Source organism: Motacilla alba, chromosome 1A (genome assembly GCF_015832195.1).
Source record: "Motacilla alba alba isolate MOTALB_02 chromosome 1A, Motacilla_alba_V1.0_pri, whole genome shotgun sequence".
Lineage (NCBI taxonomy): Eukaryota > Metazoa > Chordata > Aves > Passeriformes > Motacillidae > Motacilla > Motacilla alba.
In genome coordinates this window covers 65,519,446-65,547,164 of record NC_052031.1, presented here as the reverse complement: position 1 = coordinate 65,547,164, position 27,719 = coordinate 65,519,446, and the positions used below count along the sequence as shown (strand labels likewise).

Sequence of the window (27,719 nt, the reverse complement as noted above, 5' to 3'; positions counted from 1 at the left end):
TTCAGCATTTGCTCAGGGGAAAACTGCATTAAAGAACCCATCTCACATACTCAGCACAACCAAATTACGCACAGGCAAACCTAAGTGCAGAGCCTCGATGGGAGTTAACCCCAGCTCCAGCCTGCTGTGGCATTCACACGCTCTGAAAAAATTCCTTCCCCCAGGGTTTTTCTCCTGGGGAGCTGAAAGGCAGCGAGAGAGGCCTCAGAAAAGGAAAACAATTCTTATCTCATTTGCTTCTCCTGTGCTGTGCTCATCTAGAATGTGTTTGGAGATTGTTTACCCACAGGTGATTGCATGATTGGATTCTGGTGTGAGTTGTTTTCGCTCTTTGGCCCACCGGGGCCAAGCTGTGTTGGGACTCTGGAAAGAGTCACGGGTTTCCATTATTATCTCTTTAGCATTCAGTAAGTATCTTTTCTGTATTCTTTAGTATAGTATTCTTTAATATAAAATAGTGTAGTATAACAAAGTAATAAATTAGCCTTCTGATAGGATGGAGTCAGATGCATCATTCTCTCCCCTTGTCGGTGGCCCTGCATTTACAACTTCCTGCCCTCCTGTCTTTGGAACAAAGCATGTTCATGCTTCACCTTAAGAGAGTATTTCTGTCTGCTACTTACTCTCTCATGCACTGGGGAGTCTGGATTTGAATCCTCTTCTGTCCCATAGGGTGAAGTGTCACCGGTGGAAACTCTGCTCACTGCCATCTCTGCATGTCCTTTCCCCTGTGGTCCTTTCATTCGGACAAACTCCATGTTGTTGTATTTATAAAAGCCAAAAGACATTCTCTGAGCCATCTTAGCTGCAACACTCACCTACAATGCATGAAGACAGGAGACAAAAACATGTAATAACAGCTCTACCACTTGAAAATAACATCCTCTGAAAGCAGTTATTTAAGAAAAAGTCAGAACCATAGTGAATAATAATTCCTAAGAAACATTTTAAGCCACAATCTGAAGCAATCTCCAAAAAGAAAGTTATTTTACAGAGACAAAAACAGGTTCTGAGAATAAACAACTCCTTCAGCCACACAAAAGGCAGAGTTAGCAGTGGCACAATGAGAGAAAACTGGAGGTTTTTATTCAGGTCCACACACTGTGGCACATGAGAGCACAGGCAGGTGTGTGCTCAACTCAATGCAGCCTGTGCTGGGGCACTCATTTGAGTCCAAAAAGCAACAGACATACACACAAGATTCCTCAAACCAGCAAAGCACACCCCACAACTGGGTCACTGCTTTGTCCCAAGTAATTTCTGATGTTTTTATGTTCCCACTGTTGTGGCCAAAAAATAAGGAACCAGCCCCATGCACAACTAACCTGCACTGCATGGCTCACCAAGACACCCTGACAGCTTTAAATCCCCTCAACAGACACAGGGGCTCAGTTTCCAGTCAGCACAACTGAACTGAAAATTGAACTGAGAACTGAAAAAAGGAACAGACCAATATGAAAACAGTCGAGGTTTTGCTAAGTGAAAATGATGCCTTACGTTTTCAGCTTTTATCCATAAGTTTAAGTGATTTATTGCAATTTTCACCAGTTTATGAAAAGGCCAAGATGCTCATCAGCTTGTATTGTAGTGAGAATTACAGAATCCTGGAATAATTTAGGTTAGAAACAACCTTTAAGATAATTAAGTCAAATAATTAACCAAACAATGCCAAGCCCACCACTAAATCACGTCCTTATAAGTGTCACATCTACACATCTGATAAATATCTCAGGGGCTGAGGACTCCCCCACTTCCCTGGGCAGCCTGTTCCAGTGTTTGACAACTCTCCCAGTAAAGAGTTGTTTCCAGTAAAGGAATTTTTCAAAATTCCAGTAAAGGAATTTTTCCTAGTATTCAATCTAAACCTTCCCTGAAATGACTGATATAAAATAAGCATAGAGATTACTTCTTCAAAAGCATAGAGAATACTCCTGTTCTGTAAAAGGAATGGTAAAATTTTGAGTTTTGCCTCTGGCCACGATGAAATATTTGAAGAGTTAACAATTTTACTTCATCCAACAAAATAATGTCAAGTAGCTGTGTGGTCAATCAGGACATTCCTAGGCTATGAGGTGACTTTACCACATCAAATCTTGTCTTTCCACTGCAGGGCTTTCTTTTTATGTTGTCTTCAGTGATTCTGCATTCCCACTTATTAAAATAACCCAGCTGCTGACGGTGTGAGGCCACAAGATTATGGTGGGAGAGAAACAACTTTTCTTTCATGTTCTCTCAGAAACCTGCTGGAAGAGTGTAATGGCTCACATTTAAAACAGGGAGATGGGAAATTATTCAGGAACTCTCCTGACAAGGGTAGAAACAAAAAGAAATTCAGAAATACAGTAGATATTGTGAGAATTTCTTTTGTTTGTTCCTAAAAACCTCTCAGGATTGTCTTCATAAAAAACCACTTGAGAAGTTTATTGACTCTTGATTTCAGCACTAAGTACTGGGTTTGAAGGTGAAAGTGCTAGTATTTGATGTCTCTGTAGAAAGCAAAGAAAGCTTCTCTCAGTGGCAGTGAGACTACAGGGTTTTTTTGAATACAGCCAAGTGCAAAATACAATGAAGAAAAATAGACTTGATCACAAGGTAGCTACCAGAGTTTAAAATCTCCCATGAAATCGTACTTTCTTTGAACACAGAAATACCTATGACTTTTCAAGAAAACGAAGGGTCTCCAAGAACTGTTGCTCAGGTCCATTCCTGTGTCATGCTCTTGACTACATATCCCTACCTTCCCTCCTTCTGGCAAAGAGCAGAGGAATATATCCCAGTCTGAATATTCCCAATTATCTGAGCCAAAACCAGCACCTTTCAGCTAACTTGCAAAGCCAAAAAAGACAGACTGTGATGTAGCTGATCTAACAGGACAAAAAGCTGACAGCCTCAGCCACAAAGAAAATCTAATCAGAGCACCACTGCTGCAAAGGATGTTGTCTTTCAGAAGCTCCTTACCCTGTTGTCATAGACCTTCTTGAGTGCTTCATAGCGGATGGACCCCTGGAAAATCACCCCTTGGAAGGTGTTGCTTTTATCACTGGCCACTAGCTCCACACAGACCATTTCTCCTTCTCCCACAGTCATGTCACTGAAAACCTGCCAAAGATGCAAGATGAAACACTTTGATGCAAAGTTGTTCAAATCAAAATACGTTCAGATTCCCATGGCTGTCCTTGCACCCAAGGAAGTTTCAATATAAATTGAAAGGGAGCAGAATGTTCCACCCCAGCCTTTCAAACAAACAGACTCCAGGCAGTGCACACAGCAATTCACTTGTTGAGATGAGCAGCTTTCACATCTGCCTGTCATGCTTTAGCCCATCATCGACACCGATGCCAAAATCCAGCTTTAAGATCAGATTTCAAACATTAAAGAGAGAGGAAAGTTAAATAAAAATAAAATAGGATCTAGCAGAAAATAACCCTCAACTGGCCAAACCCATTTGTTCAAAAGGTACAAGAAAGCAGCTAGTCAGACATAAGACTAGAACAGGACAAAACTTTGCTGCTGCAACAAGGAACTCACCTCCTCAAAGCTGTCAATCATGAAGAATATATTGGGGTAGCTGATCTTTGACTCCTCTCCCTTACTGTCCATCGGGTGTTTGCTCGGAGACGCAAACACTTGCTGAGGAAGATGAAGAAGAAGATGTCACTTCTCAGCTAAACGTGCTTGGGAACAGACACACCACACACTAGGCAAGTAATTACAAAACACTTCAGGCTGGCACAGCTCACTTACACCAGAGGTGCTGGACATCCTGCAAGCACAGCTGAGCTGGTTTCTGACTAAAGCCAGATTTGCAATAACGGCACTTGAGAAATCCTTGGTTTTCACATGCAAGTAATCAAAAAACTTATTGCTTCACAGTAAATGCCCCTGTGTGTACCTGACCTCTCACCATACTACAGTACACCATCGGACCTTTTCATCACCACTTTCAGGTGCCTTTAAGTTGCTGCAATGTGCTGCAAAGTAAAATGCCACAGTGCAAGAAAGTTACCATGAAGCAGCTGACCCAACACCTCTACTTTAATTTGCTGTTGTTTACTTAGTACCACACTAAGATCAACCTCCCTCAGAAAGGGTAGCACGGCTGTCCTGGGGTGATTCATGATATTATTCTATTCCACATCTATCTGCACCCCAAAACTGTTACTGTATCTTTCTGACCCTACAGCTGCAGGCCTTGTTTGTGTGGGTGCTATAGTGGGCATTTTTGAAATTGGTGTGGAGGCAGGTTCCAGGCTCCTGGCTGTGTAGTATTCACTTCGCAGGCTACTCGGTCTTTGTTCAGGCAAAGACTTTCATTCCTGTTTTTCATCCTGTCTTCATTTTGTTTTGTTTTTTTCCCTTGTCTAGGGGAGACTGCAGTTAGCGATACTGGGCTGTCAGGGAACAAATTCCACAGGTGCCCACCTGTAGCAGCCCTCACTGCAGTCCAAGCCATGCCAGGAGAAAAGACAGCGGAGAATCTCTCTCTTTCGTGGCAGCTTTAGGTTTGCAACGATAGCTACTTGCACAAATTGCATTTTGCAACTAGAAACTATTCCAAGTGAACTTTGAGAACTCTCCTGGCAGTGACAAAAACAGTGAGTGATTTTGGGGGGCCAGGCCACCCTGTGCCAGTGCCCACAGGCCGGTTCTTTCCCCACCCCACAGCCGGGTGCAGAGCCCACGAGCAGCACGAGGAAGCGGCTGGCGAGTCTCCATCTGCCCCTGGAACTGCTCTGTGGGCTCCTGCCTTCCTGCTGGGGGTTGCCACTGTCAAAAATAGGTTAGAAACTGTTGTAAAATAGTTAATAATTGTTAAGAATGTGCTGTTAAAAAGTTTGGTTGTTATGTTGTAAAAGGGGTAAAAGGGTAAGAGATACAGCATTCAACATACTGTATTGCACCTAAGTAAAGTGCACCACTGCCCCAAGTGAAAACGAGCCAGCCTGGACAGAACTGTAAAGGGCCAGTCAAGCACCTTAACCTTCATGCAGATGAAGGATCCCTACAGAAACCAATCCAAAAGAATAAAAAACAGGATAAAAAGGGGGCATCCGAGTCGGTGAGACTGTGGAACATGGGGAACATCCCTGCTCAAGGAAGGAAGAAGATCCAGCCCCGGCTCTGCAGCATCCTCGCCTGTCGGGAACGCTGCTGCTCGACCCGCGGGCCCTCTGAGCTTTAGGCCTTATAATAAAAGCTGAAATCACTTTCGTTCCGGGAGTGTGCTCCCATGTACAACCCCACCATCTTGTCACTCTATTCCTGGGACACACGGTCACCTGGGAGGCGCCATCCTGGCAGGGAACAGTGTGACGCCATCTTCCCTTTGTCCCTTGGCCGCATGGCTGCTTCCTGCACGCGCCACTTTGGGACCAGGCGTTTCTGGCATTTTGGGGCTCTCTTTGCTCCCATGGGGTTTTGAGTTGTACCAGTTTGGTATCTAGCAGTTATTTACTTTTCCCCCCTGACTGTTGGTGTCTGTTTCATAATAGAATGTTATTTTTTCACTTTAACCTATGAGTATTTCATTCCTTATTGGGGGAAAGGAATTGGTTGGAACCAAGGGGGAGTTTATTCATTTCAGAGTGCCCAAAATTAATGTCTCAAACTGTTGGAAATGATACCAAGTTTGAAATTTTTTTATATAACTTTAGTCAGGGGTTTTGTTCGCCTTTGCCCTGGGGCAGGGGGGAAGGGAATTGAATTCAGGGGACTGTTTCATCACCCAAGGCCTGAGGAGCTTAACATCTCAACAGACTAGAAAGATACACAGAAGATAACAACCATTAGCCAACATCACCCCTGGTGGGAGATACCTGGTCTGGAAAAAGAGAGATAAGAGAAGGAGAGTCTAATTAACATCTAAGGGGAAGAGATTGATAACCAATAGGGAACCAAATACTAGGAGTTGTGTAATGTGTGACCAATGGACATTGAAATAATTTCCATGGGTTTTGACAGTATACGTATGTGGAAAATCTAGTAAAAATTATGTGTGATGGAATGATTTTTCTCTGCACAATCCAGGCAATGTGTAGGTGAAATTATTTCTGTTGCACATCCTGGCCAGAATAAAGTAATGCTTTGATTCTCTAACACCAAAAAGGTTTTTGAAGAGTTTTTGCTTTCCCCACAGTTTTGGTGACAAAACCAAGACAACGGCTCACAGGAGGACTTGGTTTCTCATCTGCATCTTGTGCTTCTGTTTCTTTTCCTATCACTATGCTTCCCCTCACACATTTCTCTCTCCCAAGCAGGTCCTGAACTCCTTTAGTGACTTTGTTTGTGACTTCGTTTAAACAGATAAAGGCTTTAGATTTTATCATTCCAAAAAGATTAATGAGTAAGTGAGGAGGGAGAAGGAATTCATACCAAGCAGATTTCTTTGCTTCCACATTTGTTTACAAACAAAGCCTTGAATTAAATCAAATCTTAGCCCACTGTGAACATGCCAAAAGCTATGGATCTGACCAGGCTTCCAAGCTCTGACATTCTTGCTACAAACCATTCAACACAAAACATAATTAAGGATATTAGATATTCATGAGAGGGTTGCTTTTCCTTATTTGTACTTATGCAGCCTTTATGCACATTGAATGGAATTAAAAAGAATGGTTTAAGACCAGAAACAACATCATTAGAAAGCAATCAGACTTCTCAAAAATGCTACCTGCACCAATGCCTGAAACAAGAGCCTTTTCCAGGCATACTTGCTCTCACACCAGACAATGAACAACAAATTAAATTAAACAAATTAATCTCCAATCAGGCACACCTGAGGAAAATACAGTTTGTGGAGATCTTATTGTCAAGCCAGCAGTTTGCAAAATAAAGTCATCCTTTTTCATAGTGGCTTCATGCCACAGGCACTCATGTGTGCAAGCACAGTAGATTTGTCCTAGGTCTCAAGTAGGACAGCAAATCTTAGCTCATCAACATCTGGCTGCATATGGGCAGGAGAAGACACATTTTCTAAAGCAAGAACCGTCAGAGCAGAAATGCAGATCCAAACCAGCTGGATGTTCTTCATTCAAAACCAACAGCCTCAATTGTAGATGTGACAAGGAAATGCCCAACTGCAAACATGCTTTCACAGCATATGAAACTGTCTTTCTCTCTCTAAGATGAACATGATGATGCTGAAATGTTACTGGTATGTACTGGCAAGTTTAATGTGGAAAAGGGAAGACTACAATTTATAAGCAGTCCCACAGCAGAAGAGTCTAGAAATGAGGAACAAAAAACTTCCTCTTCGTTCTAAATACTGCTCACATGCAATAAGGGCATATCCCTCGTCTTGCCCTTCCTAGTTCTCAAATCTGCAAATAATATTTACAGATTTTTCTCAAAAACATTTGCAGAAGTTAACTCGTGGCGAAATTTGGACTAGCCAACAGAGAAAAAAGCAATAAGAAATAACAGGCTTAAATCAGCAGTGCAAAGTGGCATCTCAACAGCCTCTAAAGAAAAAATTATGTGTAATCAATGTAAATCACAGAGACAATAATCAGCATTGCTAGTTCTGTTTGTAGGCAAAGCAAAAGTTCTTTTAAAGTGGTTAAACATAATTAAAAACTAAAGAGCGTGGGATTATTTAAGTAAAGTCACACAAGCAGCTGCATGAACTAAGGGAATGGAAAGCCTGGGAGAAACAGCCATTTAAAAACAACAGGAGCTTTTTAAAAGAAGAATTTCTGCTAGCTAGCAGTAGTTGTTGCAAGGCCTTCATTGCAAATTGAAATTGAGTGGGGAAGCCTCAGGTTTCTTGTTCCTATGCCCTTTATGCTTGCTACTCAATCTCTTCCACTGTACTAAACCTTGGATTAACTGCACATAAAAGATAAAAGCCTATGGAAGGAATGAGCAGTTTAAGAGACTAAAAATCCTGTAAAATAATAAAAACCCAAATTGATAATCAGTAAATTGCCTGCCGTTTAGCAGCTCTGCATTAGAGACTTACCCTGAGGGCTTCTCATATTCCAGATCTCATACAATTTCAGGTTTAGTCCCAGACTGGGGAACAGTTGGGCATCATATTCCTTCCTCTCCCTGGCACCTTCCCTCTCTCCCCTAAATCCAGCAGGCAAAGATATACCCCCTGAAGCATGCAGGAGTCTTCACAACTCTTTAAAAGGGGCTAGAAAGGACATTTTGATCTCAAATCTAGATAACTTGCAAGAAATGTCACTATACAAAGACTTGAGATGCTTCGGAGGATGAATCTGTCAGACCACAGCCTGAGAACCACTGCCCCAGTCCTGGAGCAGATTTTAGGATTAGGTAATACTGGATACCAACCTCTGATCCAAAGCAATAAAAAGGGAAGCTCACCTGAGATTTCTTTTTGTGAATATGAATATCTCCTCCATCAGAGCGTGTGCACACAGCACAGGTCACCACATAATCCAGCTGGAACAGGGCACCAGACAGATAAATTAACATTTAGAGTTGGGAAAAGAAAACATTCATGTGCATGAAGCAGAACACATTCTGACTCATTTTTTTAGCTGTCTGTCTAAAAAGTAAGGTATTTTGGTGTTGCCATTTTCTTTACTTTCTTTACTATACTGGACCACATAAAACTTAGTTATTATTTTCACAATAAAATGGTTGGTTTTTTTTCTCTTATACCTATTAGTATTTCATTCCTTATTGGGGGAAAGGAGTTGGTTGGAACCAAGAAGTTTGGAACCAATTGGTTGGAGCCTGTGTTTGTTCATTAACTCAGTGACACCAAAATCTCTTGTACAGCTCCTTTTTGAAATGCACAACTGATGGGTAAGGGAAGTCCTGCCAGTATTGTTTAACATGAGCTTAATTTCAGCTGGGGGAATAAGCAGCACACACACACACACCCCCACAAACCCCTAAGCACACTTTAGGATAGAAATGTTAAAGATTTCTTCCCTTTGAACAGGAAAAAGAGACACTAATGAACACCAGTAACATGTTAGAGAGGTCAGAAAACACTAGCACAGCCTTCCAAACAACCTGAAAAAACTTATAAGGAGCAAGTGCAACAGCTCTGGACAGCAGTACCCAGCTGTGGTAACATCTCTGAATTCTGACTGTGGCAAATGTATCCTGGTTTTATTTGAGCATCAAATAAAGGCAAAAACTGCTCTCTGCAGAGAAGTTCTGCAAAGAGACTTCTGGGAGGAAGGAGAGAGAATGAAAACAATTTATTTTCCAGGATGTGTGCCTGAGCCAACAGCTTCCCATTCTGAGATCATAATGAGCAAAACCTTTAAGGGATCTCAAATGATTACAGCAATATTCAGCTTTCCTAAGCCATAATGTAACACACGCAATAACCAAACAACCTGTAAGTCAATTGAAGAAATAATTAGTTCTAGCTTCATGTTCCTATCCCCAAATATTTGATCAAAGTTCTGTTGTGAAGAGCAGTACCATTTATGACGTTGCGTTTACACTCTTCTCTCTTAGCTGCACCAGTGATATTTACTGGAAATGTTGCTTATCTAAGTCTCATTCATTCTCAAAAAACATTAAACTGGATGAAGCCTTCCTTTTGCAAAACTTTGTTACAGAGCATGAAACTCAGCCTAGCTTCACTGCATACAGTTAAAGTTTTTTGTGGAAAGCTATTCGGACTCTATTAAAAAATAATAAACATCTCAGTTTAGGTTCACTTAGATTCTGAAAGGCCAAACTGCATAAATGGTGCAAATTAGGTAAGCATCACTGTTACCTTCTGCAGGATGAGGTTCAAGTAGACACTCTCTTCCCAGTCAATGTCAGGGTCTCCCAGGCCAGGAAGCTTCTTAGAATCTCTCCGGTAAACTTCAACTTCCACCTGCTACGAAAATACCACATCTCTTTGAAAACTACTATTTAGAGGTACCTATTTCCAACCATCAGACTGGAATCAGAAGCTGTACATCACACAGCTTCCCAGTTTTCTGTCAGGATCAGATTTTGCTGACGATGCAAGGCTTTGAGTGGAAATGTACTGGGGAAACATGGGATGTGTAGGCAAACAGGGAAGAAAGGCAAGAGAATCTCTCTGTGCAGGAGATCCTGTTTTGGACAAGAGCTTAATTTATTTCTTGTAACAGGTATGTTTCAGCAAAAATGAAATTAATAAAATCAGGGATGCATGCACATCCGTATTTGTCTTAACAAAACCCCTCAGAATCAAGCATGTCACTTCACTAACACAGTCCAGACCACAGCTATTGCTTATTTTCCATTGGCATGGGAGTCTCTGGGAAGACAAAATCCAATAATTAAATCTCAGAATAGCCAATTTAGAAAAGAGCCACAAAGATCATCTGGTCCAACTCTTGGCCCTGTACAGGACCACACCCAACAGTCACATCATGTGTCCCTTGGGGATGGTCCTGTGCACTCCATAGAGGATATTTTGGAAACCTCTTTTTACCAGGCTTTTGTGGCCAGGTTTTGGTAGCAAGGGAGCTACAGAGACAGCTCCTGTGAGCAGCTGCCCAAAGTTTCCCTTATGTGTAGCAGAGCCAATGCCAGGCAGCTCCAGGATGGAGCCTGTCCATGAGAGTGGCAGCACCTCAGGAATAAAAGGTTTAAGAAGGGGCAGGTAGATGCCAGAGAGAGTCTGTGACCCTGTGGAGAATCCACAATGGAGCAGGTTCCTGGCAGTATCTGAGAGAGAAGAGCCCAGGCTGGAACAGGTTTGCTGGCAGGACTTGTGACCCTGTGGGGGACCCACATGGAACAGCCTGTGTCTGAAGGACTGACCCTGTGGAACCTGGAGCAGTTCCTGAAGGACTCTCCCATGGGAGGGACCCCACTCTAGATCAGGAAAAGAGTGTGATGAGCCCTCACACTAAGGAAAAAAAGGTGGAAGCAATGTGTGAGGAATTTACCATAACCTCCACTCCCCATGACCCCGAGTTGCCGGAGTGGGGAAGAGGTAGAGAAAACCAGGAAAGAAGGCCAGGAAGAAGGGAGGGGAGAGGAGAAGGTGTTTTTAAGATTTAGTTTCATTTTTCATTGGTAATAAATTAATCTAAATTCCCTAAGTTAAGTCTGTTTTGCCTGTGACAGTAACTGGTGAGGGATCTCTCCCTGCCCTTATCCTGACCCATGAGCCTTCTGTTGTATTCTGCCACCTGCCAGCATCAACATCCTGACACTTCTTCTCAAGGTTTCACACTGCAACTGCCGGGACTCACCCCCGGATTGGGGTGACCCCGAAAGATGGAAAAGTCTCTCCTCCAACCCGTGCCTTCAAAGAAAGACTCAGTAGTCTTCAGTCATCAGGTCTCAAGGTAGTTTATTGTTGGTTATCTAAAAGATTCTTTTCCTGAGCTGCTGTGGCCCGTTCAGCAGCTCAGACAAAGGCACTCTGCCCTCCCAGGGGGCTGGTGCCATCTTTTATATCACACATTACGTGTTACATGTTTATACTTTTTCCCCAATGCCTATTACCTATATTGAATGGTGACTTTCTACTCTAAACCAATCTGTGAGTGCCAACATCACCAAAGACATGGAGGCTAGGAAGGAGAAAGAAGGAGGACAGGGCACACCCAAATCCCTCCATCTTAGAACTTCTGATCCCCTGTACAAAACTTGGACCCCTGCGTACAAGGCCTAAAACCCCCCTGTACAGCACTCAAAAATCCTTCCTTTCACTTTGTGACCACTTCTACTACAATACCTAAACTTTTGTGACTTCTTGTTCTTCCTGCAAGGTTGGTAAATTGTTCCATGGGTCAGATTCAAAGCCACAGGGGTTTCGGTTTCTGGCTGCATGCCAGGGTCTTAGATGCTTCTGACCTGGACCTGGAACATCCAAGAATGTCTGAGGAACATTCTAGGTTCCGACATGCAACTACTGATTGGATGCAACGACCTGCAAGATTTTCAGCTGTACCAAAAAACAAGCAAATGAAAAATCACAACTAATCTCAGAACATAGAAACAACTCCACCTATCCTAACAAACTGAAGCAGCTGAGACAAATATAAAATGATGAGGTGGTACACTGAGCTGACTGTAGTTTGACAATTCCAATACAAACTAGAATAAAAATAAATAAAGCTGGAATTCCAAAACATAGTGAAGAACAGGAAAACAGTAAAATTTCAGGATTGGCACTATCATCAGATACCATGAAAGCTAAACACGCTGTTCTTAACCATTAATTTTTAAACTCAGAAATATTTTTTAAAGGTTTGTAGACATCGTTCCTCTTTTGATTTGTTTTTATTTTTTCCAAGGTTCCCATCCATTATTTTTTTATTGGCAATATAATTACACAAACTAATGACAGTTGCTGCAAAAAACTAAAGATGTGAGCAGATGAGGGAAACAATCTAATTTAGATTAATCTCCAAAGAAAGGTAATAGGTAATATTTGCAGTTCTGTGCCTAAAGGCACAGAAACATGACAAGAACAAAATTCCAGAAATATCCTGTGATAGCCATCCTGTCTCTGAAGGAAAGAAGCTGTGAGAAAACAGGGTGAAGGCAGGACTGAGCAATGGAAGAGTAAAACTCCAGCTCTAAGTAACACCAGGGAAGGCAAAACCAAGTGCACAGTAGACACCTTTTCAGTCTCTCCTGCCTCTGTATCCATGGAGCCTTTATTTCAAGCCAAGAAGCAGTTAATCACCTCATATCACTGAAGTTTAAACCTCTCTCTGCAGAAGTCAGCCACTAATTCTTTCTGCCGGTGAAATTCACTCACACATGAACAACTTCTCCCCAGCAATTACAATGCCAGTGCTCAACAACTCTTTCATGGAATGCCTTGCAAGTCTGTCCCAGATATTGACAGGAAAAGGGCTTTCTTTAACCACTTGTTCCCTGTGCACTAATTCCTTGGTGCACATCCTGTGGGTCAGGGCAGAGTGGATCTCCATGAATCACAGCTCTCCATGGACTGGAGAACATGCTGGATTTCAGGAAAACATGCTGGATTTTTGTTTTCAGGAAAACAAAACTGCCCCAGCCAGGCACCCAGGAGACACTGGGCCTTTTCCAGGTCTGCTGCTGACTCACCTGGCCAAGCCTTATCTTTGTGCTTGCTTACCTGGCTCTACATCAGACATGCCCTCCGTGAAAATAGAAACAACTATGTAAAATACTAATTATTTATTCCCAGTGAAATCCAAAATCCAAGCTATATATTTGCTCATCCAAATCAGTGACCCTTCTGGAGCTGAAATCCATTATGCCACCTTTGTATCAAGTTTTCACAGGGATCCTGAGCTACAGCTGTAAAGGAGAAGGATCTCAGCCAGGCTGACCACCCCGTGCCACGGATATTTTACCACGTTACTTCCTCAACAACCCCAGTTAAATGACCTTTGGCTGGACAGTACCTGGGAAAATACCTTGCTTGGAAAACTCATTCCAATGATTAATCATCCTCTTGGCTCTAAGTGGGCAACTTCATTTAATTCAGCTGCTTTCCTTTTGCCAGCCTCTGGATCTTGTCATACCAATTTATGTATTTATATATATATGAGGAAGATCTTGAATACTCAGTTTTGGGTTTTTTAGTTTCGTGCTCGGGCTTTTGGGGTTTTTTTCTGTCATGTATTAATCTTTGCTAATCTTTTAAATAAAGCAGACAACATACTTTTAGGACACCTCTGAGCCTCTCATTAGGCAGCACCTCAGAACTTGTGCTCCTTTGCCCCCCACCTCCAGCCATGGAGACGCCGGTCATTCCTGGCTTCCCTCTCTATACACATCAACAGCACGATGCAGTTAGGAAAACAAAGACTATCTCACGAGCTGCCTGGACCCTTTGGCAGAGGAAAAAGGCATTTTCTCACACTGAGAAACCTCAACAAACAGCATGTCTAATATCCCAGGACTTGTGCTGCCCGTGTTTTAGCAAGCCAGGAAGCCCCAGACATGCAGAGCCACACTGGGTACCCAGCAGTGCTGCAGAACAGATACTCAACAGGACACAGGCTGGGCTGGCCAGTTGGCCATCAAAATCCATCTGCTCATGCATCTGTTCTCCAGTGACATCCCTAAATGCTAAATGGGAAGGAAATCAAAGGAGCCTGCTATTTTCTGGAGCATGCAGAGAAGCCCTGTGGGAAGGGTGCACTCCCAGTCCTGTCACACAGGGAAGCTGATGTTACAAGCCTCCACTGGAATATTTATATCCAAGATAATATTTCAAAGGGAACAACTGTATTCAACAACACAACAATGTCCTAAAATGAAAAAGAAAGATTCTTTCAGATGTTATATGGGGAAGCTTTCTTAGGATTATGGCTACTGAAATTTTCACTGGTGGTAACAGAAGAGCACAGTGTAAAGAATGGCCTCCGAGACAAAATTCCTGTTCCCTTTTTCTGGATACTATCAATTATTCAGAAGTTGCACCTGATCCTCCTGGAACACACTCTGGAGCCCACATAAAGGCAGCATAATGCCCAGTAGCTATGGAAACTCGACACCCACCATAGCTATAAAGCTGAAACAAAGCAACTGCAATAAAGCAACTGCAAACTGTGCAAGAAGCAAAGTTCAGCTGCAGAAAACCCACCCACTTTGAAAAATTTGCTTCTGTGTCAATTACTTGATTTCTGTGCCCACAACCCCTCTGTACAACCAAATGATCACAAACTTAGAGAACTTCTCCTTGTGCTAGTGTCTTGGTTTAGAGAAAAGTTTAGGAGAACATCACTCTGGAATGAGTGTTTCCACTAACAAAAAAGGGTTCCAACAATCCCTTTCTGCTCATGGATGAAAGTGAAAAAAAACAACTGTTTATTGACAAACAGAGTGCCAATATGGGATGGGAAAAAATGGTGAATAAATGCTAGATACTGAACTGTTAGACCTGTCCCATCAGAACAAAAAAAAAAAAAACCAGAATGCCAGGGACAGAGGGAAAAAAAACTATGACAGCCACAACATGGTGGGGAGGAGGAAAAAAAATTGTATTGGCTTTTGTCTCAGAGAAGGAAAAAAAAAAAGGTCCACACAGCAGCTTGGCCAAAAACAAATCGGAACCTGATGAATCTCTGATGTTGGTCTCCTCTTCCCAGCAGATGAAGCTGGTGAACTTAGGCTCCTTTTGATAGGGAAGGTGTCTTTACAAACAATGTGATGGGTGAAGGTATGGGTATTACCGTCTTTGAAATGGGTCTCAATGTGTCTATTAACTTCAAGCAGCAGGTTTGTTGCACACAGTCTGACTCCTAAAACAGACAGGAGGTTTGGGAAGGCTTCACCTTCAGAGTATGTCAGCTAATGGGGAAAGGAAGAGGGCAGCGTGCGGCCGGGAGTTTAGGATAGAAGAAGGCTCCAAAACCTCAAGAGGGGAAAACCCCACAGGCATGCCCCAGTGGACACTCCCTCCTTTTATTCTAATAAAGTTGCAGGACTCTTCTGTCTCCTTTCTGGCTTTTCATAGTGTGATTTTCCATGTGCTTTCTTTTGCTGGGGGGCTGTTCTGAGGTCGGGGGTGAGATGGAGTGGCCCCTCACTTCCTGCCCGACCCGTCAATTCTCTGATCTCGGACCAAAACCAAACCAAACAGCTCAGGGAAAAATGCTCCATGGATCTGCTAAGTCAGCTTTCCAAAATGAAACTAAAAGACACATGTGTGACCATTTAAGCACTATCAAACGTGGTCCCAGACCATAGAGTAACCTGCATTTTCAGGGCTGAAACAAGTTGCTCACTGTTACCTCATTCCTGTATTGTTATTTTCCAGCCTTTCTGGAGCTCCTAGAGAAGCCACAAGTACCTGAAGCAACACACAATGTGCCTTCTGCAGTATCCAGTCAGCAGGCTTCAGGAGGATATGTTACATCCATAGGCAGCAGACACAGTCATGGGAGGAAGAACATTACAGAATGGTAATAAATCAGTGTGTCTCAAAGCATCTGTTGAATACAGAAATTCATAAACTGGATTAGTGACCAGAAGACAGGGTGGGCGAAACCGTGGTGCAGACATCAAATAATGTAAGTTCTAATTACCAGTGTTACTACAAATGTGATGACGATATTCCAGAGCTCCAATTCAATTGCATATTAATTTCAACACTGAACCCAGACCTTCACATACCTCTAATAAGCAAGTTGACCAGCCTGTAACCCACAGATCAAATCCACTAGGTGCTCTGATAAACCAGTGGCTTCATGAGGCTTTTGGGGAGCTCCAAGCAGACACTTTTAGCTTTTCCAGGATGCCAGCCCAGCCTTGCAGTGCCCTTCTGTCCCTCAAATCCCCAGTGACTCAGACAGATATGATGCATTTCTGATACTGAATTATTCAGCACAATTGATCAGATGGGAAAACTGGGTCTGGGCTTCTTCCCTTCCCAGTGAAGTTGCTCTCTGTAGCAGAGAACAGAGCATCTTCTTGGCAGCCAGGTTTCAGTGTCATTCATATTAAAATCACATCTGATTCTGGCTTTCTTGTCACCCTAATTGACTGCTTAAGAAGAGTTCTTCAGAGACTGGAACCAATATAAAGCAAGTCATTTAAAATGTCCCTGCAGCCCACACCTCTTCCTGAGTGTGGAATTTTGTGACTGTGATACTGTGAAAGTATTTCAGCTGTACACTTGCTCACACATTTAGACAATCAAAACAGCACAAGAAAGCGCAGGGATTTCTAGCAAGGGGAGCTGCAAAAGAAAGGTCTTTACACTAAAGATGTTGAGCTCCTTACAAAAAAAAATAAAAAATCAGAGTATCAATCTGACAACGCCAGGGTTCCTTTTTCATGTTTCAAAATGAAAGCATTGTGTGGATGTTGAACTCTGCAGGAGCCAGTGCTCCTGCTCACTGCAACACCTCAAGTTCAGCACAATGGAAGAGCTGAGGCACAAGAGCTGATTCGGTATCAACTTGGAAGTGTTGGAGTAGTTGTTCCCTCATCCTACCCATGAATGAGGAGAAAATCTATTCAGCAAAAAAAGACTCAATTTTTTGGCCATTTGTTTTCTCTTCAGCATTTGGGTGGTGGCATGGGACTGCCATGAAGTTCAGCACAGAGCTCTTCTGGAGACACTCTGTTTGCTTGCAGTGCTGAAAAAACCCCTAACACTGGAACAGAGCCAGCAATGAAAGATTCTCAAAACTTGCATTTTAATTAGATGCTGAGTTCAGGTTGTTGAATCTTCCAGGCAGCCAGACAGTGATTTAAAGATTCAGTTAGGAAAATCCTGTTATTTTCTGTGCGAGTCATGTGCCTGAAGTAGTTTAGGTTGGGAAACTGACTGGTCACACCACAAGCAGTATTTGTTGAGTCACAGGTAACATGTGAACCACGGCTCTGTTCAGTTCTGTCTCTGAAGCTGCAGTCTCAACATCAATGGCTTAAGCTTTTTGGAGTCTTCACAGGCCTAATGACTATCCTGTGCATTTGGCAGCAACTCTACTCCTCCACATTCATAGGATGCTGAAGAAAATAGGAACCACTCCAATATCCAGGCAAACTCAGAACATATGCCCAGGGTATCTTACATTTATCTTTTTTACTGCTTTGCCCTATAGATACGGCACCTTTTCAGGTGACAAGGCACAATGAAAGGCAGAATACGACTTGCTGGTCTATCACTGAAGTTTTATCTTTCTTTCCCAGCTGTCTGTCTAACGCTGTATACTTGCATCTTTTGGAATCCCAGGAGAAAGTAAAGCTGCTCTCTACAGAAAGATCAGAGATACTCAATCTTGACCTAACAGCATTTTAAAATCATAATCCTAAGTCCAACCATGTTAACCTTTCAAACCTGCACTGTCCATGACCCTTTGGAAGTGAGGATCAAGGCTTACATTTTCCAGTAGGTCACATCAGCTGGCACGAGAGGCAGCAGCAAAGCTGTTTTTGAGTCTTGACTTAATAAAGAACGACAAGTCAAAGGGATTCCACTTTACAAAACCCTGCTAAATTCCTTAACCTAGTGAAAAGCTACACTACACAGTGCCTTGGTCTGCAAAGAACCTGACACAAGGCACCAAGAGAAGACGTATCTTCAAAACTTGGCAAGAAAAACTGTCAGGAGTTACCGTGACATGCCAAGGAAAGACAGAATTAAATGTACTTCTCTGGGATCCAAGAGTCTGTGTAGTGGATATAGCCCAGAATTCAACACGGCAGTTCTGCCCTGGCATTCACATATTAGGAGCTTAATTGCTGTTTCACCCATCTATGCTCAGTTTAGAAATTGGTGGGAAGGAAAAGAGAAGCAAATGGGAAGTCACTTAGACCAGGCAGAGTGCAAAGCAGATAATTTAAAAGGCCTTTTAAAATAGAATTTAGGATGGCAGAGAAGTTTACCACCAGCACCTACTGGACATACCAAATGGTACAATTTATTACTTTAAGCTGTCATGAATCATCCAAAGCCCTTCTCATTCAGTCTTAAAACTGAGCAGAACATCTAATCTCGATCTTATCAGGTTTTTTCTGCTTATCCTCTGTTACACTTCAGTTTAAAATCAAATGTTATTGCCAACACTCTTCCAGCTCCTGTAAGCACAGAAAAACCCAAACCCCCAAGCAGGAGCTACTTTTAATCAGACAGTTCAGGCACCCAAGCCTGGGAACCACTGGATTCATTGACACTTGTTTCCCACTGACACACACCATCACGCCAGGGCATGGAAATGACACAAACAAACACCAGCATTGTCAGCATTCAGACAAACAGCATGTCCCCACTCAACCCCTTTTGTCATTGCCATCACTATGATGACTGCTGTCCTCAAAGCTGCACAGATCTCATTTTCATGAACATAAACTCATGTTCTGAGCTGACATGGCATGGAGTCACCTCTGCCAGCATTCTTCAGCCAAAACCTGCAGCAGCCAGCGAAGCACAGAGCGCACAGGTACGAACTTGCTTCACTGTGCATCCAGACTACAGAGTCACCCCCAATGTGGTCCGTGAAGGAATCATCACCAGACCATTTGACTCAGCCTGGCATAAAGCAGGAGCCAACAGCACAGCTCCAGTTCTAGTCCTAAATGTCCCCAAACAACTCTGAACTCGCCCCTTCATTTACGAGAGCACAGCTTGGTGGGTGGCAGGGAGGCTTGCACTTCTATCCAGCTCCTACAGATACCAGTCTCCATCTCCCTCCCCTTTAACAGGATGACTTTGGCATTTTGGCATCATTTTTCAAAGAAGAAAGTCCAAAACTAGAAAGTAAATTAAAAACCCATGTAGTCATAATTTGATGTGTAGGAGTAGCTGTTTGGTGTCTCACTGCACTGGGCAGGCTCAAAAGATAAAAGAGGAGTTGGAACTAGAAAGCAGTCAAGTGAAATCTAACAGGAGAATAGCTGAACAAGTACCAATGAATCACCAACTATGAAGTTTCACAAAGCAATTGAAGTACTTCAAAGTCACAGGAAAGGTTCAATTCTCAGAAGCCATGCAAAATACAGCCAGCCACAGGAGAGTTACAAAATGCTGAGTGTGCTATTAAAGCCCGCTCCCCATCCCAGCTGTTATCACACACGATTCACTAACGCTGATTTTGTGGTAACCACCACTTATGCAACCTCCTCACAAATAAAAATTATTTATGGTGCTTTTAAAAAGCTTAAATAATGCTCTGAGAGCAAGTACAAGGGTTTATGTCACTGTCACCTACCCACAAGAGCTTCAGACACTGGAAGCTAATGAATCAGTCAGATTGATCAGTGGTCTGTGAATGGATTTAAGCAAGTAGGCTGTCTCTGAGATTCACTTTCCTTGTTGAGAAGGACAAGAGGTTAAACAACCCATGCTTTTACGAGGCTGAATAAAGCCATAATATTATTTGATGTGAAACAGGAATGCTTTTATAGTCACTGAAACAACCATCAGCATGGAAGTTTCCCCTACAAGTCATAAAGCTCCAAACACACTGGCTGAAGACTAAACCACTCATCTGATAGAGAAAGAACCATATTTTTCCATCTTCTCCTTAGTGGTTGTCATGATGGAAGTTGGAGGGCCAGGGAGAAGAGAGAAAATAAGTCTGTCCATTCTCTGTATCTTCATCAAAAGTGTGGGAAAACCTTCTGGAATCTTTTTCTGAAGGGAGCTGACATTCACACCACCACATATGAGCCCAGAGAACTCTCGTATATCTGGTTACAAACACTTTCACAGACACCATGCACATATAGCTGTGATTCAACAACACTGTCAATTATTTGCATGTGTCAGTAAATCAATCCCCATTTTTTCCTCCTCTATTTATCTTCCTACAGCCACCAACCTTAATTCCCAATAAAACCACCCTACCTCGTGCTTCTGTTTCCCCCACCTAAGATGAAAACTGCCATGGAATGCTAAGAAGTTTCTCAGATGTCTCATGGGAAAATACCTGTGCAGCAGCACTAGGATACCTGACTGTGCTTGCAAGGAACAATAGTTCTTTATGAGGAGCACATTGTCTTAAACGTAGACTCTGAGCATACAGGAGTTTCTCTGCTGTTTGTCACTGCTGTATCCCAGCTCCAGGAGGCTGCTTGTGTTCTGCTACTGAGTACACCCAACAGATGTTCATTCCTGATACTCTGGTAATCTCAGCCAGTTTTCATCTAGAAATACCAGCGTGACTTCTCTCTTCTCCTTTTTTTCCTGTCTTCTACAGACTTGTGCTTTGAGTTTATAAAGTATCATCACTGAGAAGCAAAACAAAAGTCAGCTTTCCAAAAAGGCAGGCAAGCTTTCTGGTTGTCTCAAGTCCATAACAGAGCACCTCATTTACATTGCTGCTGATGTTACAGAATCACAGAATCGTTAGGGTTGGAAGAGACCTCTGGAGATCATCCAGTCCAAACCCCTGCCAAGGCAGGGTCACCTGGCATTCACAACCTTAACCATGGTATTTCCTCAGGGATCAATTTAGTATAACCTCTTGTGATGAGCAGAGCTGGAAATTCCTCATCCTTGGTTTGCAATTCTTCTGATGTGTCACGTACCCCACAACACCAAATCCCACGCTACCTCAGGCTTCCCAAGTTAAAACACATCCTTACTCACCTTTTTCCCCTCTGTACTCTCCCCACTGACATAGGACAGCTTCCGGCGGACGTAGAAGAGCATGTCATCCTGCCGGGGGGCCCACTTCTCCATGAAATAGGTTGAAAACATCCAAGTCCAGAACACAATACGGTCATCTTTGAAACACCCTAAGAGACACAGGAGAAAGGAGATAGAAGAGTTGTGAATGAGGATGTCATTTTTGCTTGCGCTCAACACGACACTAGAACTGTAGTGCTACGTTCTTCTGTGGTGCACAGACCCGGTGCTGTCACTTGGCCTGAGCCCACAGGCTGTCTTGGGACATTGTCAAGCACATTCCAGCAACCAATCCGCCCCTCTGCCCCACCAGCAGGGCACAAGGTCAGGGCCCACGAGCAGACCCAGACCCTGGCTTGTGGCATTCACATTCTCTGAAAAATCCCTTCGCCCAGATTTTTCTCCTGGGAAGCTGAGAAGCCTCAGAGAAAAATGAAAACAATAATTATCTCATTTGTTTCTCCTGTGTTTTGCTGCTTTGGGATGTGTTTGGAGATTGTTTACCAACAGGTGATTGTTGCATTGGATTCTGGTGTGAGTTGTTTTCACTCTTTGGCCAGTCAGTGCCAAGCTGTGTCAGGACTCTGGAGAGAGTCACGAATTTTCATTATTATCTTTTTAGCATTCTCAAGTATCCCTACTGTATTCTTTAGTATAGTGTAGTTTAGTATTCTTTAATATAGTATAGTATCATAAAATAATAAATCAGCCTTCTGAGAACACGGAGTCAGATTCATCATTCCTTCCTTCATCGGGGCACCCACAAATACAATACCCGGCTCTGCTTGTGCTATGAAGAAGTGCACTGAGGGAGAACACATCAAAGCCACACTCAAAGCACTTTCAAAGACATGTGGTGACAGTACACGCTCCAGTTAATGACCTGAAGCCACAAGGTGCCTACAGGTTTCTTATAGGGTCTTGGGGATTACAGCCAGTCCTTCAGGAATGAACAGCTGATGCCTTCCTTAAACCAATACCCAGAAACAAGAAAGTACCTGTGACTGTAATTCACCCTCTCTCTGACAAAGGAACAGAATCCAACTCAAGGAAACAATGAGTTCACAAGCCTTGAATCCCAATTACACAACAAAAAGTGGCAGGAGAAGGACAAAATTAGGAAGAGGAAGATGCCACAAAGTCTCACTCAAGGAGATGAATGACATCAGCATCAGCAATAGCACTGCAGTTGGCCTCTCCCCAAGAGAAGGAGGCACAGCAGAGGTGACATCTCATTTTGTGAAACTCTTCAAAGCTCTTAGCTGTAATAAAACAGCAAAGGGTGCTGCACCTTTTGTATTGTTAAAGATAAGAAGAGAACACAGCCCTGTGCCTGGTGATAGGGGAGCTGATTACTGCTCCATGGAGTGATTGCATCCCCTCCCCAAAGCCCACAAAGGCTGTAATAACCAAGCTGCTTTAAACATGCGAGGAGAGAAACACTAAAAAACCACAAATAATTATATTGCTGACAAACAACAAAAACCTGCAATAGTTACTGGGGATAATGGATGGTTATTATGTACAAGACAGCAGGACAGGTGGAGGTGTATGTACACACATGCAACTGCCAACCCCTCCTCCAGAACATCTACCCTTTACAGGACATCCTCAGCACATTTTCCTACTTCACCCCCTGTGCAGTATTTGCCAGACAAATCTTTCTTCCAATCTTTAATTACTGGGGAGGGCAGAAGATTAGACTTTCAAAATTTTTAGGAGATAGATGTGCGACTGAAAGAAAAAGATTGTCTCCAAACTAAATAAAAATGCAATATTGAAACCACAATAAAAATCCACCGATGGACCATGCACAGAATATGTTAATTGACATCAAGCAGGACAGTATTTGAAAATGTGCATATAGCTGATTTAAAAAAAAAATGGAAAGGCTGAGGGAGAACAGAAAAGGGCCAAGGTAGTTAGTTCCCAGTGCAGGTTAATTCCAGGCCACACTGCAATTACTTTATTTGCATGACTGCAGTGAAGTAGTTTCAATTACTTAAGGCAGCATGGAACATAATGTGCAATCCTGAATAAAATCTGCACTAAATACTTGAGTACTTAAGGACTATCCATTTTTTTTTCCAGTGGACAAATGGAATCAAGTGCTGGGGAGATCAGATACAGGATCCTGGGCGTCCTCATCACAGGAATGTCTTCTTAGAGCACAGATGAACAGGACTGTGTACAGCAAATATTTATACCTGAGAGAATGCAAGAGTGGATTCCAATGTGTTCAGACCCACAAAACCAGTGTGAAAAAGGACAGGATTATCACTGGTCTGTATATTCACACAGGAATATCAAAAAGAGAAAAGGAACTCCTCAGGTTTAAGGATAAACCCCGCTGACACAAGGCCAAATGGCTCTAAACTAGCCACTGACACATATGCAGGCTGGAAATTCAAAGCTGATTCCTAAGCATTCAAGCCACAAAGCTCAGGAGCAGCACCCTCAGCTGGAATAGTGAAGGCAAAAATCCCTGCAGCTAAGACAAAGCTCAGCTTGGTTAAGAAAGTTCCTGTGGTACCCGTGACAGCCGAGGACACCATGACCCAGTCCCACCTCTGTATTTAGCAAAGAGCAGAAAATGGCACACATTCATCGTGATTAACTAATAGCCTCAAAGAATCTTTTAAAATCTCATGGGGTTAGAGTACCTGAATTCTCAACCCTTAATTAGACAGGGAAGGAGGAGGAAAGAGGATTGCCCTGAGTTCCTCTGAAGTTCTAAGAAAGACAAAGGAAAAACTAAAAAATGAATGTACATTCTGTAAGAACCATCTCTGAAAGTGCTCTAGGGTTCAAAAATACTTTGCTTTGGTTTGCTCCATAGACAAGGAAACAAAGTAAATCTAGGCAAGGCGCTCCTCGATTTATATGCAAAATCAAGTTACCTAAATCCAGCACTGTAAAAAAGGGTTTATTCATCACTTCTAGATTCTAACAGCACATGCAAAACTCTGAGAAACTGTCCATGAGCTGCTGACACCATCAGGTGTGTTTTAGGCTATAAACCACAGGAATTCACTATGCTCACCTAAGTATTTAGGGGTGGTTATAGCATATATATTTAGCATATATATTTAGCATATACATTTCTGGGTGGTTATACCTGCAGGAGAACAGAACTGGGTAGAATACCAGGACCTTGTGTGTGCTTTTACCCTTGCTGGGGAACACAGAACAAAGTGATTCCACGGATCCAACCTTAGTCTAAACAGAAAACCTGGGAACAAAAGTGCTGCAGCACTGAACCTATTTCAGCACTGCAGCACAATGCAGGGGAAAAACCCTGGAAACCCTTGGAGCCACATTAGATCACCTTCAATTTCAAGCCCACCTGCAGCTGATGAGATGTAAAACTCCTCTCCATGCTTCAGAGATGCTTGCAGATTCTGCTGTAATTGAGACCAGCCTAAGGATGCTGTGGCTGCTGTGACTGCAGTGGCTGAAGGACTCGTCTTGAAGCCAAAAAGAGCCAAACCACAGCAAAAGAGCTGCTTTTTTTTTCAATTCTAGGAGAAGCAGCGAGGATGTGCAACAGCACACAAGAAGAAATAGCCTTTTAAAATCTACTATTAAATTGCATTAACCTGCAAAGGAGACAAAACATTTTTATTTGGGACCAGAACTTCTTAAAACTTGAGAAGGAGAAAATCCATTACAATTTAAAGCCTGAAACGGCCAGATCCAGTATGTCCACTCAGGAATGCCTTCAGCTATTAGATCCCCACATTACAGTAATTTTGGTCATTTACAGTTTCTCATGGGAAGTCTTCCAGCTTTGCTAGGAAGAAGATTGGAAACATCTACAGCTGAGAGCATGCAGCAAGTCAGCTTCCTGAAAATGCCCCTCCCCTAGCAAATCCCACTTCTAAAGGAATAAAATGGAATTAGGAGTTCACACTATAAATCTTAATAAACCCAAAGTTGGTTATATAATTATGAGACCTTTGTCATGAACAAATCCTAACTACAACAATTACTGTAATTATTCATTTACATGTATTTTATCCTCATTAGAAGCAAAATTTATGCCAACTGCTATGCAATAAATGTCTTTCTTTTTACCTATTAGGTTTTTATACTGAACATTCATTTCAGGGAACTGACTTCATATCCACATAGGAAATCATGAATTTATTTTTTAATGCCTTCCAAAAAATCATTGGATAAAAGGAAGTGTCAGGTTATTATTTTCCTTCAAAAGAATAGAATAAAAGACTTCTCATTCAGTGGATAATCATTTTTTTCAGCATGTACCACTCAGAGCTTAGAAGAACAATAATTTCAGCTAGACAAGGTTTCTTGGTATGCTTTTATTCCTTTAGTCTGCTAGGAGATACTCCTCTCCGTGAAACATTATAAAACTCATTTCATCCAACACTGCCACAGTGATCATCTGTAAAATAACTATCCTTAGATGTTTAGGAGTTAATTAAACACTAATGAAGATCTTTACAACCCCAGTATGGTGACAAAATGAGAGTTCTAAGCAATTCACATTGTACTTAATTTTTGTTCCAAGTTTAGCCAAGTATTTTGCAAGGATAATATAAAGCTATATTCATACATATATTAAAGCTACCTTTGATGTTGTAAGGTTGTAATTATGACTGCATAAAATCAGAATGGATGTTCCCTCTCTAGAGATAGCTGCCAGCTAACCAGATCATCAGAAATCTAAAGTTCAGGCTTCTTCCCAAGACTACATACAGGGACACCACTTAATCCCTTCAGCTTGACCTTACAGAAACAGGACTGGAGTGAACTTCCAGAAGTTCAGTGGCAAGCAATAGTTGGAAGGCAGGTGATACAGAAGGAAAAAATTTTACTGGCAGAACTTTGGCTAAAAAAGGAAGGCATTGTGGTAACAGCAGCAACAGGGGCAAGAGAGATGACACAGATAAAACCCTCCTCCTCACCCTTGTGAGAAACGAGGCTCACTTCTAAAATTTCAAAGGTTTATTAAACCTCAACAAAAATACAACAAAGGACCGAAAAAGGAAAAGTTACAGTGCTGAGAGTCTGCGTGACCAGCAGCCACGTGCTCTTCTGCAAAATGGCTGCTCTGCCTTTTACACCCTGAGGCCTCCCAAAGTTTTGCCGGTCAGCTGCTTCTGTGCCGCCCATCGGTGGCCATCGCTCTCTCTCATCTCGGGTGGAGGGCAGCTGTTGGCATGTTGTGCCCCCTGGAAATCAGCTGAGCCTCCCCAAATGCCCTGAGGACCAAGGCTATTCCAAGGGGGAGAGGAAAGAGAACTATGGGAGGACAAATTACAATAACATCACTATACATCTACTGTGGTATTTGTGGGGTCCCCAGGATGAAGGAGGAATTGAGACTCTGACTCCATGTTCTCAGAAGGCTGATTTACTATTTTATGATTTTATAGTATATTAAAGAATACTATAATAAAACCATACAAAAGAATAGAGAAAGGATACAGACAGAAGGCTTAACAAGAATGATAATGAAAAACTTGTGACTGCTTCCAGAGTCCCGACACAGCTGATGGTGATTGGTCATTAAGTAAAAACAATTCCCATGAAACCAATCAAACAATGACCGGTCGGATAAACAATCTCCAGACCACATTCTAAAGCAGCAAAACACAGGAGAAGCAAAATGAGATAATTATTGTTTTCATTTTTCTCTGAGGCCTCTCAGCTTCCCAGGAGAAGAAATCCTGGCAAAGGGATTTTTCAGAAAATATGACAGTGACAATCTACAAAACTTGTCTTAACATACATATAATATTCATCTCTTAAATTTGAGAGCCAACCATCACATCATTCATCTCTAACACCCTAAAGTAAACTATTCTACCCCACCAAGTGTGGCATGCACACATCTATCCATCTAAGATGATGAAGACTCAGTATTACCCCAGTTAGAAAAACTTGAGATCTCTAGCTTGTATGTTTTTTCAGAAAACAGCTGGAGATGAGCAAAAAAATCCATAAAAGTGTGTGGAACCTGCCTGCAGGGAGGCAAGGATTGATTTCAAGGAAATCCATACCTGCACACCAGGCTCCCCAGCTGTGCAGTTACAAATTCAGGAAGTCTCACAGTGCCTGTGCCATCTCACCAGCTTTTTGGTGGGATGCAATCAAATGGTCTGGAGATAACCAGAATGGAAGAAGCTCTCCCCCTTCTCCTAGCTAAACTGAGGGACCACTCAGCCTCCCTTCCTCCACTTGAGTCTGGGAAAATGAGCTGCTTCCCTCTTTCCTCTCCAGCTTCAGAGACTGAAGAAGCCCATTTAGGTGAGCAGAAAGCAGAGCAGCAGAAAGCACCACTACAGAGAAGCAGACAATGAAAAACCTAAAGAGCTTCTGATGCTGCTCCACCCAGCAGCAGAAAAAACCCAAACTGACTGAAAAAGAAGAAATCCTGTCAACAAAAACAGGTATGGATTGTCTTTTCTTCAGCCTTCAAGTGATTTTCAACATGCACACAACCTCTGCCACCCTCCATCTCCTTCTTCCTGAGACAAGAAACCCTGCCAGGTCCCTCCAGCCTCCCAAAGCTCCGCTGGCCAGGAACTGAAGAGGCACCTCATGTCAGCTCCAGGCCCCCAGCTGCCACCACAGATGGGCCAGAGCTCTGCCTCACCAGACAGGAATGACACAGTGCCACATGATGCCACATGACAGCTTTTCTGGCTCCATCACTGGCTCCTCCCAGCACCTGGCA

At 42.6% G+C, this 27,719-nt stretch overlaps 1 protein-coding gene across 2 annotated transcripts in view; it reads right to left on the bottom strand.

Moving 5' to 3' along the window:
• KIAA0930 (KIAA0930 ortholog) overlaps positions 1 to 27,719 on the bottom strand; it is a 59,086-nt gene that overhangs the window by 11,619 nt on the left and 19,748 nt on the right. Inside the window, exons 2-7 of one of the 2 annotated variants that reach the window (XM_038153348.1) lie at positions 20,975 to 21,123; positions 9,713 to 9,817; positions 8,332 to 8,409; positions 3,529 to 3,630; positions 2,959 to 3,099; positions 624 to 818 (exon numbers count right to left, since the gene is read on the bottom strand). In XM_038153348.1, coding sequence (XP_038009276.1) covers positions 624 to 818; positions 2,959 to 3,099; positions 3,529 to 3,630; positions 8,332 to 8,409; positions 9,713 to 9,817; positions 20,975 to 21,123 — 770 coding nt within the window. Of the gene's footprint in view, positions 1 to 623; positions 819 to 2,958; positions 3,100 to 3,528; positions 3,631 to 8,331; positions 8,410 to 9,712; positions 9,821 to 20,974; positions 21,124 to 27,719 lie in introns of both variants that reach the window. The other variant, XM_038153347.1, reaches the window with a different exon arrangement.